The 22271-nt window shown below is 43.6% G+C and overlaps 1 protein-coding gene across 3 annotated transcripts in view; it reads right to left on the bottom strand.

The window, feature by feature from the left end:
• The window catches only part of ascc3 (activating signal cointegrator 1 complex subunit 3), a 144474-nt gene that overhangs the window by 107320 nt on the left and 14883 nt on the right, over positions 1-22271 (bottom strand). For all 3 annotated transcript variants that reach the window (XM_071396978.1, XM_071396980.1, XM_071396979.1), the window contains exons 7-9: positions 8828-9035; positions 8011-8146; positions 7112-7237 (exon numbers count right to left, since the gene is read on the bottom strand). In XM_071396978.1, the coding sequence (XP_071253079.1) occupies positions 7112-7237; positions 8011-8146; positions 8828-9035 (470 nt within the window). The remainder of the gene's footprint in view (positions 1-7111; positions 7238-8010; positions 8147-8827; positions 9036-22271) is intronic.

The following is a 22271-nucleotide window of genomic DNA, read 5'->3' as shown; positions in this document are numbered from 1 at the left end:
GCACGGATGGACTCACGCACGGGCACTCGCACGGATGGACTCACGCACGGGCACTCGCACGGATGGACTCACGCACGGGCACTCGCACGGATGGACTCACGCACGGGCACTCGCACGGATGGACTCACGCACGGGCACTCGCACGGATGGACTCACGCACGGGCACTCGCACGGATGGACTCACGCACGGGCACTCGCACGGATGGACTCACGCACGGGCACTCGCACGGATGGACTCACGCACGGGCACTCGCACGGATGGACTCACGCACGGGCACTCGCACGGATGGACTCACGCACGGGCACACCCCCGCATGGACTCTCACACACACACAGACTCAGTCAAGGACGCACTCACTCACGCGCACGGACAGACTCACACGCACCGACACACCCCCGCATGCACCGACTCACACACGGACTCACACACACACACGGACACACACACACGGACACACGGCAACCTGAGAGATAAGTGGCTCTAGATGAGATGTATGCTGCCACTCCCCAAGGCCTCTCCTTTCACATCAGAGATAAGGCTTTAACAAGCCTCTGTCCACCATCTGTGCTCTTTCCACCCCCCACTGTCTCTCTCATCCCCACACCTGCTTTGCAAGTCTGAGCAAACACACACACACGTGTGCACTGAGGAGGAAATCAAAACTGGATTAGGAAACGCAATCAGGACAGATTAATTATGGATAGCACTCCCTGCTCCGTCTCGTGTCCTCCTGCCACAGTCCAGAACACAGGACCCATGTCCCTCACTCTGAAGGGTGAGGCAGAGACACCAACGAGTGGGGGGACACTAATGGGGGAGGGTTGAACATTGAATTAGGAGATAAGACAGGAGGAGGAGGGTGGAAACCCATCTCACTTCATTTACAAGAGTCTTCGTGCTAAATCCTAGAACTCTACCGGGCTTACTCTACCCCTCCAACTAGCCTACACTCCTCTTGGAGGTTTGGACACATGAAGGTCCAACATCTGCATTCTGTGAGGAGAGACACCTAGTCAGGACATGAGGACAGAAGAGTGAGTCCACACACATGATTCCAACCATCACACCCCAGCACACGCACCACAAGTCCCTCCCTCTCTATGACAGAGTAGACGGAAAACCCTGTCCACCAGTACACAATCATGTCAACGTCTATGAAGAAGACAGGCTAACAGGCTGACTACACCGCTCGCATCGCGTGCGTGAGCATTGCAAAATAAATTTTGACATTTTAAAAAACTTCTAAAATAGAAGTCCGTTTTATTTGTGACACAGATCGCGCTTCAAGTCCTGCCTCTCCCAACTCCTAATTTGTTTATAGAAGCAGGTACCCACGTGCCATCTCCTCATTGGTTATACCCACGTGGGTGACTAAAAGACGAACGAGGTCAGTGGCGGTAATGCACCTAATTTATGAAAGTTGCCAATCGCAATATAAAGTCAAGAGAAGATAAAGCCTGGAAGGAAGAGAGATGACTAGAAACGATTCGGTTGACCATTTTATGTGTGGATTAATTGGCGGAGTAGAGAACCTTGTGCATTTCAGGTAAAATAACTCAATGTTTATATCCCAGGACAAATTAGCTAGCAACAGCAAGCTAACTAAATAGGACAAATTAGCTAGCAAGTGCAAGCTAACTAGCTAAATTGCCATAAATGTTTAATGCTTTTCGACCTGTTCCCAAATTAATATAATTGGTTCAGAGTTTGTTTTGATATTTTAACCTGGGTGTCGTGATCGCGTTTGGTGTGGGGGGACAAAATACATTTATGCACGATGGCGCACGCACGCAGCCGGGTTGGGTTCCGTGTAAGTATTCAATATTCACTTAGGTGAAGAAGACGTAGGAGAATATACAACCAGGGTTTGGCAGGAAACTATCTCCCATAGTAAAGACCATCAGCGCACGCACACACGCTCCTAAATCCTATCGCTCAATTCAGTTCTCCCCTTTGGGAATAACCATATCTCTTAATGTAAGTCAAGTCTTCTTAAAATCCTTAAGAAGGAGTGTGGTCCTGATTTGCGGTTCCTAGGGGTGACAGGATGTGTCTGTTAGGATTGCAAAGCTACCGTAAATTTGACAAACTTACCAGAATCTTCAGTAATTTTGGTAAATAACAGAAAAGCTAAGGCAATCTAACGTAACTTTGGTCATTTATACTTGAACTTTTTAAACAATGATTGATATTTAGTATACATTTGTTAAATCTGTGTCCATATTGTCCATGAGTTTCTAGTAGATAGACCATATGGTTCAAGAGAACATTTTATTTAAAAAGCATCTAACAATGCCACTAGATGTCTTGTGACAGATTACATAAAATCATTGAAAGATAACAACATTCTGGTAGTTTACTGGTAAAGTTTGAAAGTTTCCAGTAATATACCCTCCCTAGTCTAGGTCTTCTCATGCCTCCATGGATATATCAGTACATCTGTAAGTGCCGGAGTGAGAGCCTACAGTGTATGTACTGGATGAGTAGGTAGTCCTGTTTCCAGATCGAGTATGGAGGGGTTGTTGTGTTGTTTTTCTGTCAGCACAAGGGGGAATCTCTCTCTCTCATATATATTTATACACAGAAATTAGATAGGCTTTTATCAGCGTGACGAGAGCAGGATTCATTCGTTAAAAAGGCCTCCTAATAAATTCCCCACTTTTAATGTTTCACAGTGCTAGTAAAGGCTTGCCAGGCAGGGCAGAGCCCTGTTGCCCATTACAGCTTTCAATAAATGGCAATCTACGCTACTCTGCGTGATGGTGGGGAAAGAAAGGGAAGGGGAAAAAAGCTGACAGGCTTTCGGTTCGGCCTGCTCCTAATAGCACGTAAAGACGTATTAGCCTCGGCGGTGTGTGCTTGGTGCTTAATAAGAGAGAGGCATTTTGTTTCAGAGTAGCCCGGCTTTAGTTAATGAATAGAGGAGCTCCTGCGCTAGGGGCTAATTCACATCGCTCAGCTGAACAGGCTCCATATCAATCTGGACCCGTCACACAGGGGTTTCAAACAGAACAGGAAGCAGGGAATCTAGCCTGCTGGAGCTAGTGGAGAGACAGGGAGAAGCCCAGAACCAAAAAAAAAAAGACAAGAAAGAAAGATCAGGCTTTCAGAAAACGAGAAGACAAGACGATGATGTCCGTTTTTTTTAAATGTGGAACTTGTAAATTCATTTGTGGAACGGGCAGGGCTACAGAATGAACAAAACGGTTGATTAACTCTCTCTGTAAGACACAACCACAAACTTATCATGCCCTGGTGTACTGTAATTCATTGTTTCCTGTGAGAAAAATAAACAGGAAATTAACTCCCGAGAGAGGAGATAAATCCTGTCTGTCCATCCCAACTCATCCCACTTAAAGTAGAGGAGAGCCTCTGACATTGATCACTTCCTTCATGATGAGGACCAAGGGTTCTTCCACCACTCTCTCTCGTGCAGAGGGGGATGCTGTTGCATGTGAGGGCCTACATCAGACCTGGGTTCCAATAGTATTTGTTTTCTTTCAAATACTACTGAATAATATCAAATACACTTCGAGCAAAAGACTGTGCCTGCCTTGATTGGGACGCGCATGCATGTTTTGCCCCTCTATTCGGGCACTTGGGCAAACCTTCCTCTCAAATACCTGGTCCCTTAGAGCACGTACTGTTTGATGTGCCAGGTGGCTCTTCAAAGCCAGAGGCTTGAAGATAGTGTGAATAGCAGAGAACCAACTCAAAGAGCAAATGTATCAGGTACTGGGGCGGGTAATAGCCAAGGTAGCAGAACCCAGGGCTAGGGGTGAATCCAGGGTTGGAGATGAGTGTTAAGCAATGAGATAGGACCTGAGGTACGGGATAGGGCCAGGATGATACCAGTCTCGCAATATTCTTTGAAATGAAAACAAAAACCTGCTGTGTGTAGGTATTGTGTGCTATAGCTTGAAAATCAATCAATGTGACTCTGGATGACAACATAATGATGGTTGTTTCCAACATTAGGGCTGTTTTCCTAAAGAAGTTAAATCCACTTAGTGTTTGGTTTCCTTGCCGCAATACTGGTATCGTCCCAGCCCTAGCGTGGGAGAGAGCTTTTCGAAAGTGATACTCTCATACCCAATCCCAGCCCACTTCATGAAGTACCCTCTCTGGATTAGCTGAATGGGTGTAAAAAACTAAATAGCCGAAACTCCACTTAGCCCACCAGAGGAAGCTAGGCATTGATGGGGATAGAGAGAGACAGTGACATGTTTTACACATTTAGCATTTAAGAAAGCCTAATGAAGATAATGAGTGACAGGCAGGGAGACAAACACCTGAGCCGGCGTCTGTGCAAAAATAACAACAGCAACCACACATGCATGACCAATCCTTCTCTTAATCAATTTGTCTCATCCTGCGATCACACACACACTATGCCTGTCATCTTGAGTGACAGACAGGTTAAGTGAGGTGAACAGCTACAGGAGTACTCTACAAATATGACAAAATATGTTCCAAGGTTTAAACATATCCAGTCATCTTCAGATATGATGCCATGTTTTGGGCACATCCAGGGGAGTTAATTCCACACTTAGGATTCTACCCAAAATCTATTCAAGATTGAATTTGACAGAGAATAAATGCCATAACTGTTTCTAAACATCCCCCCATGATCCCATACAGAATGACTCCAGAAGTCTAGATGAAGAACCAGAAGAAAAGACAGTGATGTGATTGAACTGAAGCCAACTGACAACCTCTGCTCTCCCATCTCCCGAATGGCTGGGTGAGGATTAGCTCACCTGTCTGTCAGTCCAGTCCACTGCCCTGCTATTGGCTGAGGGCAGATTTGTAAGCCTGTCACTCAGACTGTCAGTCAGAGAGGAGAAGCCATTGTGGCTCCAGACAGCTGGCTGAGAACTACAGCACTTCCATTAAGACTCAACATCACTCACTGCCAATTACGGCTCCAGAACGCTCCCAGTCGCTTGAATATGGACACCAGGGAGTGAAACTGAGCACGCCCTGGCTGGCACTCACAGTCACACGGATACCTTTTACAGACAGACTTTACGGTATTTTGCCTGTAAAAAGAATTATCAGGGGATATTTTTTAGAGCCCAATTCATACAGTCCCATTTGTACCATATTCTTGGCCTGGATAAGCCTTGTATATCTCCCGTGCAGATGCCCATGCACATTTTGTTACGTTACTGCCTTATTCTAAAATTTAATAAATAGTTCCCCCCCTCAATCTACACATAATGACAAAGCAAAAACAGGTTTTTAGAAATTTTTGCAAATGGAGAAAATTGAGAGAAAAAAATATTTACATAAGTATTCAGACCCTTTACTCAGTACTTTGATAAAGCACTTTTGGCAGCGATTACAGCCTAGAGTATTCTTGGGTACAACGCTACAAGCTTGGCACACCTGTATTTGGGGAGTTTCTCCCATTCTTCTCTGCAGATCCTCTCAAGCTCTGTCAGGTTGGATGGGGAGCGTCGCTGCACAATTATTTTCAGGTCTAGCCAGAGATGTTCGATCGAGTTCAAGTCCGGGCTCTGGCTGGGCCACTCAACGACATTCAGGGACTTGTCCCGAAGCCACTCCTATGTTGTCTTGGCTGTGTGCTTAGGTTCATTGTCCTGTTTGAAGGTCAACCTTGACCCCAGTCTGAGGTCCGGAGTGCTCTGGAGCAGGTTTTTATCAAGGATCTCTATACTTTGCTCCATCGATCCTCAAATCAAATCAAATTTTATTGGTCACATACACATGTTTAGCAGATGTTAATGCGAGTGTAGCAAAATGCTTGTGCTTCTAGATCCAACAGTGCAGTAATATCTCCTGACTAGTCTCCCAGTCCCTGAAAAACATCCCGACAGCATGATGCTGCCACCACCATGCTTCATCATAGGGATGGTGCCAGATTTCCTCCAGACGTGACGCTTGGCATTCAGGACAAACAGTTTAATCCTGGTTTCATCAGACCAGATAATCTTGTTTCTTATGGTCTGAGAGTCCTTTAGGTGCCCTTTGCCAAACTCCAAGCGGGCTGTTGTGATTTTTATTGAGGAGTGGCTTCCGTCTGGCCACTTTCGAGTCTCATAGCAAAGGAATACTTTTGTAAATAAGGTATGTGTTTGTTATTTTTTATTAAAATGTTTTTTGCTTTGTCATTATGGGGTATTGTGTGTAGATTGATTAAGTTACTTTTTTCCCTCATCAAATTTAGAATAAGACTGTAATGTAACAATGTGGAAAAAGTCGAGGTCTGAATACTTTCCGAATTGTTCATTAAACAGACAAGACACACTTAGGCTCCCCTGATCACAGTCAACACATATATTTTATAGTAGGCTAAGAATATAGGCTCAAAAAGTTCTACAGCTGTACCATTGAGAGCATCTTGACTGGCTGTATCACTGCTTGGTATGGCAATAGCACCGCTCTCAATCGCAAGGCGCTACAGAGGGTTGTGCAGACAGCCCAGTACATCACTGGGACCGAGCTCCCTGCCATCCATGACCTCTATATCAGGCGGTGTGAAAGGACAGCCCGGAAAATTGTTAGCAACTCCAACCACCCAAGCCATCCACTGTTCTCTCTGCTTCCGCATGACAAACGGTCCTGGTGCATCAAGTCTGACACCAACAGGCTCCTGAACAGCTTCAATCCCCACACCATAATACTGTAGCTAACAAAATAGCTACACAGACTTTCTTATTTTTTGCACTGTCTCTATGTACACTCACAGGGGCCTACACTGACACTCAAGCACACACACACGACCAACATTTGCTTAAACACATATACTAAGCTTGTTTTCCTGAAGTAGTTAAATCTTCTTTGCGATTTGTTTCCTTACCATGATACTAACAAGTATCACGATACTGGTATCGTCCCGGCCCAACTAAATAGCTCACCTGCCTGACAATATGAACCAATCTGTTATATTGGGGTCATTTCTGGAGGGAGAATTATATTTTATTTTTCACTTATGAGTAGAAAGTCCTTTTAAAAAGTAAACAGAATTGACCTTCTCACAGTCATTCTCCCCCCAAAATTGCAGGTCCCTTCGTGATGTGTAGTATGCTGTGTGCCCCCACCTCCCAAATCCACATGTAACCATGTAACCATTGGGTGTCTTACCTCGTCCAGTTCAGAGATGTAGATGGGTTTCTCCTCAAAGCCGATGGGCATGGGATCACTAGGAGGAATCTCCACCTCTTCATACATCTTATTATTCTCTCTCTTTATCCCCTCTGGTAACATCAGCTGAACACAACACAAACACATCCCAAATATTAACAACACGCCGCATTACATAAAGTACATTTCCACCCCAATCTATTTATTACCAACTGAACTACATAATATTAAACATATTACAATACACACAATAAAACATCAACAAACACCGCCTCAACTTGAAAACAAACACATTCAAAACATTGCAAAAGTCATGTTCAGATGAGAAAATGTATCAACTTTCCAGTGAACATCATTTCCCCTACCTCACCTGCTCCTACTGAACTGAGGACTAAATAAATACACTCCAGGTTAGTTGATGTAAATAGTGAGTGAAAAAGCAGCAAGAATTAAAAAATAGATAATAAAAATGGGATAAAAGCAGTGGCTTGTGGGTAATGTGATGGGTGCTAGTGAAGGTTGAACGAAGTGTGTGTGTGTCTGTGCGCTCTATAACTTTCCTCCCGGTCGCTATCGCTATCAAAGAGAAATGGAAGTAATGCAAGCTGTTCATTTTGCCCATTAATACAGGTGGGCAGGATTTGAAAATGTCTTCTAGTCTTGTTATAGTCATTGTTAATTTGGATAGAACATGATGGTCTAGGGGTCAAGTGTATATAGGGCATAGATTTGGTATTGGGCAGTACAGGGTTTTGTCCCAAAAGGCTCCCTATTCCCTTATCCCTACATAGTGCAGTACCTTTGACCAGAGCCCTATGGAGCCTGCGCAAAAGTAGTGCATTATATAAGAAAAAGGGTGTCATTTGTGACGCACCTCTGGTAATTTCCACATACTGTACCTTGGCTCCCCCTACGAAGGCGGAGGTCTTGGTGGCCTCGGCGTAGCAGTCATAGACGTTGGGGTAGCGGATGCGTTCGTACACCCTCTCTCTGCTCAGCACTGGAGACCGCCGTGCTGTCAGCAGGGCCTGCTCTCTGGAGAAACACAACCAGGACAACACACAACCATTAAATCAACCACAACACAGCAATAACACAACCGGGACCGAACATAACAATACATCCATAAAACCCAGAAAAAAATATATAGTATTTCAACACCAAACATCCACATGAAGAGCAGAACAGCCATAGTTACACATGCTTAATGTGTGGTTGGTTGTGATTGGGGATGGATACTAGAGTTGAGAGCTGTTAGACAGGAGACGTGTGGAGATGTGAGGCTCTGCAGTAGTACTATTCTCTGCTAATGTAACGTGGATTTGCTAATCTCTTCCTTCATACTCTGCCGGATTCGGCCCGGATAAGTTTAATTAAACCGATCACTGCGCCACTTTTTTATCCGCTGAAATTAAACTTTCAGAAAGATCCCTTATTATTTATTTATTTCAGAAAAAACGTGACCAGGAGCTGTGTTTTTTTTTCTTATAACCTGCAGCCGAGCAGTGATGAAAAATGCAGTAGGGTGTTTCCATATGGAAAGAAGATCACAGGGGGAGATAGAAAAAAAAGTAAAACAGAGAGAAGGGAAAATGGAAGAGAGGGAAGGAAAAAGAGGCAGAGAGAAGAGAGAGAGAAGAGAAAGACATGAGAAGAGAGAGAAGAGAAAGATAGGAAAGGGGAAGAGCTAGAAAGAGATCTAGTGTGGTGGTTCACCTCTGAGCTCTCATCTCCTTGGGGTCAAAGTAGAGGTCGGAAGAGGATTCTGTGTCATCCCAACGTCTCTCCCCCCTCTTCCTCTCCCTCTTCTCCTCCCTCCGGTGCATCTTCATCATCTCTTTCTCCTTCCCTGACTGGATGGTCACCTGACAGCCGTACGTGGGCTTGCTGCTCCCCTCTCCTCCACTTCCTTTACGGCTACCATCTAAAACACAAGAATAACAGAGACATCAGTAAAAGGTTACAAACCGACAGAGATGGTCACAAAGAAATCATCATCATACATTCAACGTTTCTATGAGCTAGGCTACTATGTTGTCTTGTGTAATTGAGCACTTATAATACGGTAACTAAGTACGGAATAGAATGTACAGTACTGTAATACACACTTTTCCAACGCCTATAGTATACCGCCAATACTTCTGTATACCGCCTATACTATACCGCCTATATTATAGCTGTAGGTCTAGGTGAAGTCACCCCACCATCTACTCTTCAGCTGAGCTGTTTTTAAGACATTGTTGCTAGACTGGTCAATAGTTAAATGGTGAGATCCAAGCTGCGATGCAACAGGACTGACAAGTGGCTGTGTGTGTTTTTCCAGACTGCAACAACCATATCTGTTCAGAGTCAGGTAGCCACCAGGTGGAAAGGACAATTTCTAACCCCAGGACCTCAGCATTAATTCATATTGTAACACGTGTGTGTGTGTGTGTCCTTTACTTAACCCTGCATGGGTAAGGGCCCACAGGAGACCACCAGCTTGTTGTTGAGCAGGGAGAGCGAGCATCACAGGAGCAAAATAAACCCTAACAGCATACAAGTACAAGTGACGTGAGTAAAATCCATAACTACTTCAACAGAGGACCTAAAATCCCAGGTTGGCCTAGACCCTTATCTTTCTAGTGTGTGTGTGTGTGTGTGTGTGTGTGTGTATACACACTGTACACTAGGGTTTAATATTTTCCAGAGAATTTACCTTCCAGAGAAAATTGCAAGAAATTACCAGTATCCCGGTATTCCTGTTGAAACCAGAAGTGCTATTTAAAGCATATAATCCCAGAGGGAAAAAAATGACATGATTATACCACTGTAAATGGAGAAATACACACATTTTAATTATACACGTTTTAATAAACTCAAAGTTCTCTCAAAGTCACCACACTTTCATTGATGTAGCCTAGTTTTAAATTACTATTTTACCCAGGTAATTCACTGGCTTTGTTGTTTTCAGTAGTCCATAGTAGACAAATTCACAAAAAATTGTTTCAATACAATGTCGGAGTCTAGATATCTAGCTTTGAATGTCCTGATCAGTCCTGATGTTCCCAATTGCCCATTTGAGTAAATTCCTACAACTCCAAAAACTCCCCTCTAACTGGATTGAGTGGGCGGTGTGTGGACTTGGTTTAACACATAGGTGTCAAAAGTGCTTCAAATATAAAACCGTTGAGATTATTTTGCAGAAAATAATAATGTTCCTTGAGTTGTCAGAGTTTAGCATGACGAAAAGTAGCTAACAGCCATGCTCTGTGCTCTCTCATGTTTCGTCATTCAGCAGAGCAGCCCAAGAGGAGCTGTTGCTATATACACAGACATCCAGAGCCGCCATATGAGCAGAGCTCATGCACAGCGAGCAGGGAGCGAGTGACAGACAGAGAGGAGCAGCTAATGGATTTAATAACGGAGGAAGTTATTTCTAATTTCTAATTTCGGGCAAAAGCAATCGGGCCTGAACGTCGCAGGCATGGGTAGGGCTCGGGCAGGGCTCTAGTAAACATCACAGCAAATCATTTGAATTACACGTCCACCAATGGTTGAACAGCCCGAGAGAGTCAGCTAGTACGTGCTGCTTTCTGGGAATCCCTGGCAAAGAAGAGAAGGGTGGAAGTGCAGTCTCGCATGGTGACGTAATTTGACTTTTTGACAGACGGGGTGTTTCGATATCTATGATGCAACCATACAATAAATGATAATATGTTGATGGTATTTCGAGACCGTATGCATGGTGGATTGACTAGAAATACACATGAAAATGGATTTAGAGTAAAATTCCCCTTGAAAAAGGTAGCCTAGGCCTATGAAGCACTTCTGGCCGACTGGTCAAATATGAGGTCCAGTGAAAATTACATTTGTTTTAGCCTACCTCAGAATTTTCTCGCCCTTGTACCTGGCTATCAGGGGGATTTGGGAAGGTTGTGGGTGTTTTCACTTCATTATAACCTGCTTATTGTGGTGACTGTCACAGGGAACATCAGATTCTAAACAAACAGGCCTAGGCTAGCAGAGATTCAGCACCATGGATAGCTCAGTTAATCAACTGCCCGCAAATCTGACCAGTAGCCCACCGTGTGGCCGCTTTTGTAATCATAACATCATGAAACAATGGCGCAAATGTAGATTTCCTAAAGCGCTTTTGTGGACACAGTATCTGCCGTTTTGTGATTAGCTACCGTTTATATTTCAGCCTCTGCCACGTTAGTGGAGATTTGAATGTGAGATTGATATCGACATTGTGTACCGTAACGGCATCGAGGTCACCTGCACATATAGTACGCAATTACATTTATAGAAGCCATGCAGCCTAAGGGATGTTTTCTATTGGGGACTTTATGATGAGTAAATATGGTAGGCTGCTAGAGTTGACTGGTTTAATGTATGAATGAAGCCAGAGAGTTGATGCTGTATATCGCACGTGCATATTTTGTATTTTTGCGTCTCAGCTTATTTACCCTTCTCTTTCTCTGCATATCCTCTCACCAGTTGTGATATGTTGAGGGAATCTTGGGCATGGTGGGCTATGGACATTTTTGGGGCGCTGATCTGTATAGCCTGTAGGTCTACTTGTTCTTTGCTATGGAATGGTAGGAAAACCCCTTGCACGCAGCGCTTTGAATTGATGGCGACTTTGTGTAATAGATCTACGGTAGGCTACAACAGCACACAAATCACACACTGAGCGCTGATGATTGATCATGCAGATAACAGAGCAGATCCCTCCCTTCCCTATCCCTCCTACCTCTTGTTCCCTTTCTAGCTCTCTCTCATCCACTCCTCTCAGATAGAACAGTGATTGTCACCAACTTTTGTGAACCTGAAGACGGGAGGGCCGGGCATTCGTGTGGTTGAGTCCGTTTCGACCGTTACATGGACTAACAACGTGATGAAGCTTTGTTGCTCCTTGCTGAAACAAGCAAATTATACTTCAGTTGCCTAGGCAATGCCCCCCACAACGCAGCAGCAGCAGACACAGAAAATAGAATGAATAGAACATGCTTGGAACCTCTAAACCTGGCAATTTGACTGGTAAACTCATAGCTAGCCTATAGTACACTCACAATAGTCCAAATCGAAATTCATGAAATAATTAGGAATTCCCCTCACTTTAACACTTTTTGGTTACTACATAATTCCCTTTCCCATATGTGTTATTTCACAGTTTTGATGTATTCACTATTATTCAACAATGTAGAAAATAGCAAAAATAAAGAAAAACCCTATAATGAGTGTCCAAACTTTTGACTGGTACTGTATATCACCAGTAGTAGACTACACATTAGCATTACTTCCCAAATGTCTAATCTGCAATGTTTATTTGGTTACGGTAATTTCCGTTAATACATTCAATATATTATTATTACAGTCATTTACCGTTCTCATTGTCAGAGAGGACATGTGTTTTGCAGAACTCACAACCTATGCTACACTTGTGAGAAACAGGTTTTAGTTTATTTCATTCCATTTACGGGTTTTGTCAATGTATTAATTGTCTCTTTGAAATGCTCCTGTCAATGTTGAGTAAGAACGCGCACCTGAATACGTACATATAGAAGTAGGACTAGTCTACCTGGCCTGCGCACAAATGTAGGCCTATAAATGTGCCCATTTGGGGTTGTCTGATAGTATTTCTGATCGTCTTAATTTACCACCACTAATGAGATGTGGAGCTTCTCAAAGTAATTTTTCTTCACCTCAAACAGCAAGTAAACAAAGTCTGGTTTTAGAATCAATTGAGAATGACAAAAGTTCCTGAAAGCATTTGGACAATATTTCCAACTCTCTCCCTTTCGATAACCACTTGGCATGAAAGGGAAAATGTAATGCTCTGATCCAGTGGAAACGTCATAAAACCCCTGATTACTTCTTTTCCCTTGCACAAATAGCCTACAGCTGTGTCTGTCCCGAGCTCACTGGCGCAGGAAACTCTGGGGCCCCAGAATATGTTATACAACCTGAGACATTTTCTAGCACAAGTTTTAGGGCGACCCAGCTGATGCGTTTCAAGTTTGTTGCAGACAGGCCATGCGTAGCCAATGTGATTTATAGGATATTTATTTTTAACTCAGGATATTTTCTACCTGCAAGCTGCAATGTTTTTGTGTTGGCTTTTGTAGGCTATTTTTACATAGCAATAAAAAATCTACTTTTAGACTGGTATAATTTTCATTTAGATATAATGCAGATTAACCACAGACAATGATTTTGAGATACAAAGACTTATAAATTAAATTGAACTGTTCCACGAAAATGTGCATATGAAAATCCTAACTGGCATGCAGATTGGTAGAAATGATAAGATAAATTGGCACTCCAAATGTATAAGGCTCCCGACTGCTGGTGTAGCCCATTTCCAGCAACTTCAGGAACATAATGGCAGAATCTGCGAAGATCAGCAGCAGCGGTAGGAGGGTAGGGAACAGTTTTTTTTTTTCTGTTTGGGCTAGCTTGATCTCTGGCTCCCTCTTGAATCATTTGTGTCTTATTTAATCAAACAGCATGCTTAAAGCATCAGACGAGTTCAGCACATAGTTGATTTTATTAAAACATAGAAATATTGTCTATGTATAGAAAAATACACTTTAAAAAATGTGGACCAATCAATTGTTCAAAAGAAAAAGACTAATCCTGGTTGACCAAGATTATTTTTATTTGGGGACAGCCCTAGTAGAAATGCAGGAAATTAGCTTTAGATAACCCCCCCAAACAAGTCTTAGGGAGGAACACCCAGACCCCCTGCTAGGTTACCCCTGCATGCACAGAAAAAGAAACACAAAGTCACACACACAGACAGACAACTGGAGGCTATTCATGTCAGGTTTCAACTGACAGCTGGTTCTGGCTGGAACCACCAGTACCGCCCCGCCTGCGGCAACTTCAGGGATTACTACTAAACTGGACACACGGTTGGACACACACACACACACACACACAAAAACAAACACAGCTGTAGGGTTCACATGGCTACTAGACTGGGTAGGTCAACCACAGACGTCTTCCCGCCCAGCTAGAGGCGCTTGGCTCCGGTTGCCAGATGTGTTATCGCCGATCTTGACCCGCTAATTAGACTCTTCCTCATTACTACTGCTGCTTTGTTAGTTATGCGCAGAGAGGCAGGTTTAATTGGCAGCTCTACGACAGGGCATGCCTCCAATCACCCCCTAACCCAGGGGGTTAGTCCTCGAGGCCCTGACTGGTGTCATAGTTTTGCCCCAGCCCCAGCTAACACACCTGACTCCAATAATCACCTAATCATGATCTTCAGTTTAGAATGCAATTTGATTAATCAGCTGTGTTTGCTAGGGATGGAGAAAAAGTGTGACACCAATCAGGCCCAGAGGAATGGAGTTGCCCACCCCTGCCCTAACCCGTCCTTCTTTACTGTCTGCTGGGATAGATAACGTCACACACGGGGCTTACTGTAAGCTAGGGCTGATATGGAGACTGGGGTCAGTGAAGATTCAAGTGTCCTGAAACAACACTCCTGGCTGGTGAACCAACAAGCTGTGGATGGCAGAGGTCTGCCCGGGAAACCTCTGCTCCATGGGAGAGCAGCATGGCTTCTGCCTGGCAGGAGGAGTCCAGTCCCAGACACTGCTGTGCAGAGGAGGCTGGTAGGAGGAGCTATAGGAGAATGGACTCATTATAATGGCTGGAATGGAATAAATGGAACTAAGTCAAGTGACTTCCATATGTTTTATACAGTTCCATTAATTCAATTTCAGCCATTAGAATGAGCCTGTCCTTCATTAGCTCCTCCCACCAGCCTCCTCTGCTGGTGTGTATTCAGGTAGGTCAAACATTCCCAAAGCTAGAGGTAGAAACGTTAATGAACATAGCTAACATCCTTCCCTATTGTACTTGAAATAATCCTATCTGTTCTACACAATAGTGTGTTCTGTAATGTTGAACCCTCCTGGACAGCAGCATGTCAGTGTGTTGTACATCGCGCTCTCCTGTGTCTCACCACCTGCCCAGTCTACTGTCCTACACCCATCTGAGCCCTTACTCTCAGTCAGTCCACTGTCCTACACCCATCTGAGCCATTATTCTGTCAGTCCACTGTCCTTCACCCATCTGAACCCTTATTATGTTAGTCTACTGTCCTACACCCATCTGAGCCCTTACTCTCAGTCAGACCACTGTCCTACACCCATCTGAGCCCTTACTCTGTTAGTCCACTGTCCTACACCCATCTGAGCCCTTATTCTGTCAGTCCACTGTCCTACACCCATCTGAGCCCTTATTCTGTCAGTCCACTGTCCTACACACATCTGAGCCCTTACTCTCAGTCAGTCCACTGTCCTACACCCATCTGAGCCCTTATTCTGTCAGTCCACTGTCCTACACCCATCTGAGCCCTTATTCTGTCAGTCTACTGTCCTACACCCATCTGAGCCCTTACTCTCAGTCAGTCTACTGTCCTATACCCATCTGAGCCATTATTCTGTCAGTCCACTGTCCTACACCCATCTGAGCCCTTTGTCAGTCTACTGTCCTACACCCATCTGAGCCCTTTGTCAGTCTACTGTCCTACACCCATCTGAGCCCTTACTCTCAGTCAGTCTACTGTCCTACACCCATCTGAGCCATTATTCTGTCAGTCCACTGTCCTTCACCCATCTGAGCTCTTATTCTGTCAGTCCACTGTACTTCACCCATCTAAGCCCTTATTCTGTTAGTCCACTGTCCTACTCCCATCTGAGCCCTTATTCTCAGTCAGTCCACTGTCCTACACCCATCTGAGCCCTTATTCTATCAGTCCACTGTCCTTCACCCATCTGAGCCCTTATTCTGTTAGTCCACTGTCCTACTCCCATCTGAGCCCTTATTCTCAGTCAGTCCACTGTCCTACACCCATCTGAGCCTTTATTCTGTCAGTCCACTGTCCTACACCCATCTGAGCCCTTATTCTGTTAGTCCACTGTCCTACACCCATCTGAGCCCTTATTCTCAGTCAGTCCACTGTCCTACACCCATCTGAGCCCTTACTCTGTTAGTCCACTGTGCTACACCCATCTGAGCCCTTATTCTGTCAGTCTACTGTCCTACACCCATCTGAGCCCTTACTCTCAGTCAGTCCACTGTCCTACATCAATCTATAGTACATCCAGCTATCTCTAACAGGATTGGTTAGAGTGTGAAATTATCCAATCTCATAGGTGCGTGCAGCCTCCCGGTGGCCACATGCATTTCTGTTTGTCCCATCTTTCTGTCCTCCCAGAATGAGCAGAGACTGGTCAGTGGTGCTGACACACTGACACTATTATCACTCCCCCCTCCCGGTTTCAGGAAACAGGCCCATTCCTAATCCCTAATGAAATGCAGTCAACTGACCCACTGGGAGCTGGGGTTAACATGTCTGAATCAGATGGAACAGGGAGGAAATGAGGACTGGACCACTGCACTGTGTACTCAAGTCCCAAACTTAGACAAGCTATTTGGAGAATAAAAATGGTGAGAGTAGAAAAACAAGAATGTATATTAATTAATTTATCAATCAATCAATCAATAAACCTTACGTATTTATGTAGCCATGTTTACAGCAACATTTGTCACAAAGTCCTTTACAGTAACACAGCATGAGGAACCACTGAATATGGTTTAATCAGTGAAGTAAATATGTGAAATCCCAACAAGATTGTATAGGTCTTAACAAATTAACCATCCAGTCTGAGCTAGTGTGTGAAGTAGGCCTTGTCTGTCAAGTAGGAGGACCATATTTTATCATCCTCCCCTCCCTGTAACACTAGAATGAGAGTAAAAATCATTTAGATGAAAAACTAACTCCCTGTCAGTGCCGGTCCATCCTCCCTCTCTCTCACTTTCTCCCAGCCCATCAAGACTCAAAAAGGCTCTTTTGAATTTTTCATCCAGCCCTCTGACGCCCTCTCCACCTTCACGTCCATTTCCATCTCAAAGGCAGCAGCTCTTCTCCTTTCTTCACCCCTACATTTGGGACACAGTCACGTCTGTACCCCCCCAGCCCCCCTCTCTTAGCCCCCGCTGACACTGTGGTTGTACATCTACACCCCTCCTTTCTCTCCCTCTTCCCTTTCATGTGGCTCGCTCACCCGCTCACTCTCTTGATCTGTGTGAGCTCTGTGCTGCTGCGTTCCACATCTATTGGGTTTGCTAGATATGATTGGGGAATTTGCTGCATTCAAATTGAGCTTTTTCCCCCTTGTGGTTACCACTTTCTAAACAAATGTAAACAGATACTGAGCAATTAGCAAAAACATGCTCTAGTATGTCGATAGAGCAGGGGAGTAAACCAACGAGGGAGTAAACCAACGAGGGAGTAAACCAACGAGGGAGTAAACCAACGAGGGAGTAAACCAACGAGGGAGTAAACCAACGAGGGAGTAAACCAACGAGCTCACTCTGGAATAGGATGCATGAAGTGGTGTGTGTGCGCACGTGCATGGTAAGGGTCTGTGTGCGTGTGTGTGTGCGTGCGCCTACTGCATGCATGAATGTGTGTCTGTGTGCCTACCACGTGAGTGTTTGTCTGAATGAGAAAGCGGAACTCTTGCAAAGCCACGTCTTGGCTCATTTTAATATGTAGGACATGTTCCACAGACAGTTCCATAGTACTGAGAGGGCTGGCTGACGGTGCAGTGCGTGATTAGCTGCCTGACCGTTTGTCTACAGAGATACCAACTAGTTTGTGACCATGTCAGCAATGATTAAGTTCACCCTGAACAGCTCAAATTCCATCCCTCAGTTTTTTATTTTACTCAGAGACAGCGTGTGTGTGCTTCATTACTCAAACATGATTTAAAGGCCATAAACTCAAGGAGAGCTTAGAGAAGAGATGAAGAGTCTATTCTTTGTCATAATAATTCTATATACAGAACACTATCCATATCTATGAACCTTCCTGGGAAGCGAATGACAGAAGATAAGCGTCTCACCATCTCCTGCCTTCATCAGTAATACCAGCTAGCTGAATCACTTGAGTTGGAGTATCCTGCACACATTTCAATTCTCATTTAGAGATCTGTAAAAACAGCCATCAGGCAGAGTACATGTATTTACCAACATGCCGATTAAGGAGTTTGCAATTTGAAAGCTAATCAGCAGTTGACAGACCCTCCCACCAAATCCCACTTCTTCTTTGATGGAATGCAGAAAGTGGGAAATTTAAATCAGCCTCTTTTAGCCCCTCCTGACCTCTCCCCTCTGTCGTCAAGGCAACGCTAATCTCAAAAGCCGTCTGGCAGGCAGGTGAACTTTGACAAGCGAAAAGAGAAGAAGAAGCCTATCACCACTTCCTCTCCATGCGTGTAACGTGAATTGTGGATGGATAGATGGAAAAACAACCCAGAAAACATCCTGCGTCTCTCTTCTCTGTGGTCAATATATGACAAAGAGAGGAAGAGGCAAGTAAGCTAAAGTAGGCCAATCAGCCCTTACACGCTCTAAAGGTTTACCACCAACCAGTGCCCCAACAGTGTAAAAGGAAGTTAATATATCAAAGTGATTCAATATTAAAAATGAACTTTTAGTTCACCACACTCAGCTCATTTTTCCAGGGGCTGGAAGTGACATAGGGAAGTGAAGACTTTAGGATGCAGTACGGTCCAGAGATAAAGTATCATGGAACAGAAGTGAGCTTGATGTGAAAAACACATAGCCCTTCCCCTAGCCCCCTAACACCTGCAGTTCCAAAATGGTAACGTAAAGAAAACAGATCCTGGTAGGTGGATACAGCCTAAAGAAAACAGATCCTGGTAGGTGGATACAGCCTAAAGAAAACAGATCCTGGTAGGTGGATACAGCCTAAAGAAAACAGATCCTGGTAGGTGGATACAGCCTAAAGAAAACAGATCCTGGTAGGTGGATACAGCCTAAAGAAAACAGATCCTGGTAGGTGGATACAGCCTAAAGAAAACAGATCCTGGTAGGTGGATATAGCCTAAAGAAAACAGATCCTGGTAGGTGGATATAGCCTAAAGAAAACAGATCCTGGTAGGTGGATATAGCCTAAAGAAAACAGATCCTGGTAGGTGGATATAGCCTAAAGAAAACAGATCCTGGTAGGTGGATATAGCCTAAAGAAAACAGATCCTGGTAGGTGGATATAGCCTAAAGAAAACAGATCCTGGTAGGTGATTACAGCCTAAAGAAAACAGATCCTGGTAGGTGGATATAGCCTAAAGAAAACAGATCCTGGTAGGTGGATATAGCCTAAAGAAAACAGATCCTGGTAGGTGGATATAGCCTAAAGAAAACAGATCCTGGTAGGTGGATATAGCCTAAAGAAAACAGATCCTGGTAGGTGGATATAGCCTAAAGAAAACAGATCCTGGTAGGTGGATATAGCCTAAAGAAAACAGATCCTGGTAGGTGGATATAGCCTAAAGAAAACAGATCCTGGTAGGTGGATACAGCCTAAAGAAAACAGATCCTGGTAGGTGGATACAGCCTAAAGAAAACAGATCCTGGTAGGTGGATACAGCCTAAAGAAAACAGATCCTGGTAGGTGGATATAGCCTAAAGAAAACAGATCCTGGTAGGTGGATATAGCCTAAAGAAAACAGATCCTGGTAGGTGGATATAGCCTAAAGAAAACAGACCCTGGTAGGTGGATATAGCCTAAAGAAAACAGATCCTGGTAGGTGGATATAGCCTAAAGAAAACAGATCCTGGTAGGTGGATATAGCCTAATATGGTGGAACCTGTTGTTGTTTCTGCCGCACTGCTTTGCTTTATCCTGGCCAGGTCGCAGTTGTAAATGAGCACTTGTTCTCAACTGGCCGACCTGGTTAAATAAAGATGAAAGTGAAATAAAAGAAAGAAATAAAAACTTCCCCTGAGCCAAATGAAGCACTAGATTGTGTCAAAGCTGGTTGAAATGACATCATCACAACCGGATTACGTCATCATTAACGACGACATTTCAACCAGTTTTGTACCACTGTGCACAGGCTAGTGATTATCTAGGCTACCTATTCAGTCCCATCAGGTCAGACGATTGTGGTGTGTCTACCTGCCCAGTATACCTTAGCTTCATTCCCTGGTCAAAACGACCTGGCACTTGATACCACACCTAGGCTCAGGTACCATAGAACCAACCACAGCTAATTAATGATTTATACTGCTTAATTATACACAGATTGATTGATTAAATACACATACTAATGAATTGCACAAAAACTGATAACGATTTACTCGAGTTACTAAGTCCAACCCTTTAAACCCGTGAGAATTGGCCTATACGGATAGGGCTAAGTTTAAATGTTTCTTGCAGAAGAAAACAATCAGAATTTTGGTGCACATAAAAATAAGTCATTAAAGTGCATTCAAGTGGGTGTGCCCCAACAAATTTTCACAATAGACAAAGATAGACTCATTTTGTTCAGAACAACCAAGGGTATGATGCCATGTCATCTTATAACTACATCCAACATAGAGATCGTAAACGTTTACATGAGTTGTATAATATGGAATAATATGGAAATGTGAAGTGGCTTGTATGACATCCGTCATAAAGAGCTGCTCTGCTTTGTTGACACCACACTCCACAAAGCAAGTCCTGCAGGCTCTAGTTTTACCTTATCTTGATTACTGTCCAGTCATATGGTCAAGTGCTGCAAAGAAAGACCTAGTAAAGCTGCAGCTGGCCCAGAACAGAGCAGCACGTCTTGCTCTTCATTGTAATCAGAGGGCTAATATTAATACTATGGATGCCAGTCTCTCTTGGCTAAGAGTTGAAGAAAGACTGACTGTGTCACTTCTTGTTTTTATAAGAAACAATGTGTTGGAAAGTCCAAATTGTTTGCATAGTCAACTTACACACAGCTCTGACACACACACTTACCCCACCAGACATGCCACCAGGGGTCGTTTCACAGTCCCCAGGTCCAGAACAAATTCAAAGAAACGTACAGTATTATACAGAGCCGTGAGTGCATGGAACTCCCATCTTATATAGCTCAAGTGAACAGCAAACCTGGTTTCAAAACACAAATAAAGCAACACCTCACAGCACAACGCCTCTTCCCCATGTGACCGAATTATTGTGCGTATGTACTGACATGTGTGACTGATAGATGCACACACACTACATGTTAGTCTTTTGTCTGTAATGTATTTGTTATGTGTAGGACCCCAGTAAGACTAACCCTAAACATCAAAGCTGTATTTATTATAATTATCAGTGTCTCATCTTTCAAAATACAAAGAGTCATCCTAATGTACAGCATATCGCTCACTCAGACAACAAAAGTGCAAAAGTTGCCCAATTACTGGAAGGGATGGGGGCAACTTCCTGTAGCACGATTAACCAAAATGGTGTTTATTTTTTGTTTTTAAACAACTAAATAGACAGATGTAAAAAAAAAAAAAAAAAAAATGTTTTTAAATGGTCCATTTGGTTTGGTTTTTTTTCTGTGAGCTAGCTCAATGTGCAGTTTTTCTAGAGATAAATCTGATCAAACCCTATCTGCGAAGTAGTAGGGAGCCAATATTCAACATAGTGACTTAAATGTAAATGTTTACAGCAGAAAACTTAAATTAACTACAATGACCATAATCCATTGCACGTTTACATGTCCGGTCTGTGTTTTCTTTTACACGTGCTAAATGCACGATGTATCTACCTGAAAACACATTATCTAAGTGACATAGTTTCAGCGGCCATTAAAGTATGCCTTAATAATTACTTTGAAGAACCACTAAAATAGTGATTTTGGCAGACAACATAGGCAGCAGCTCTATAGAGATGAGATGATGACTTGGAATGAAATAATAAAGTCATCGAATAAAACAAATGTAATATACACAACAACTGAAATGTTTCATTAAACTAAAGTAATGTGAATAAATGATGCTTAATAAGTGATAAGCACTAAATGGGCAGTCACCACCATCATGGGACTTCTGTGTTGTTACAGCTTTCAACCCACATTTACATTTACATTTAAGTCATTTAGCAGACGCTCTTATCCAGATAACGCATTTATTATTTCATTTTTATAATCGAAACCGAAAACCGTGATTATTTGTAAATAATGTGAAGTAGAGAGAAAGAGCTCTGAAATCATGTATAGCATGTTACTGTACAGCCACTGCATTCCAATTTTGGCATTTATCAGTGCCCAAATCTGCCATTTTCAACCCGTGTACGGGTACGAGTGTAAAGGGCTACAGGTCCAAT

This window comes from Salvelinus alpinus, chromosome 4, assembly GCF_045679555.1.
Source record: "Salvelinus alpinus chromosome 4, SLU_Salpinus.1, whole genome shotgun sequence".
In the NCBI taxonomy this organism is placed as follows: Eukaryota; Metazoa; Chordata; class Actinopteri; order Salmoniformes; family Salmonidae; genus Salvelinus; species Salvelinus alpinus.
The sequence above is the reverse complement of the archived record's forward strand: the minus strand, read 5'-3'. Positions and strand labels throughout refer to the sequence as shown.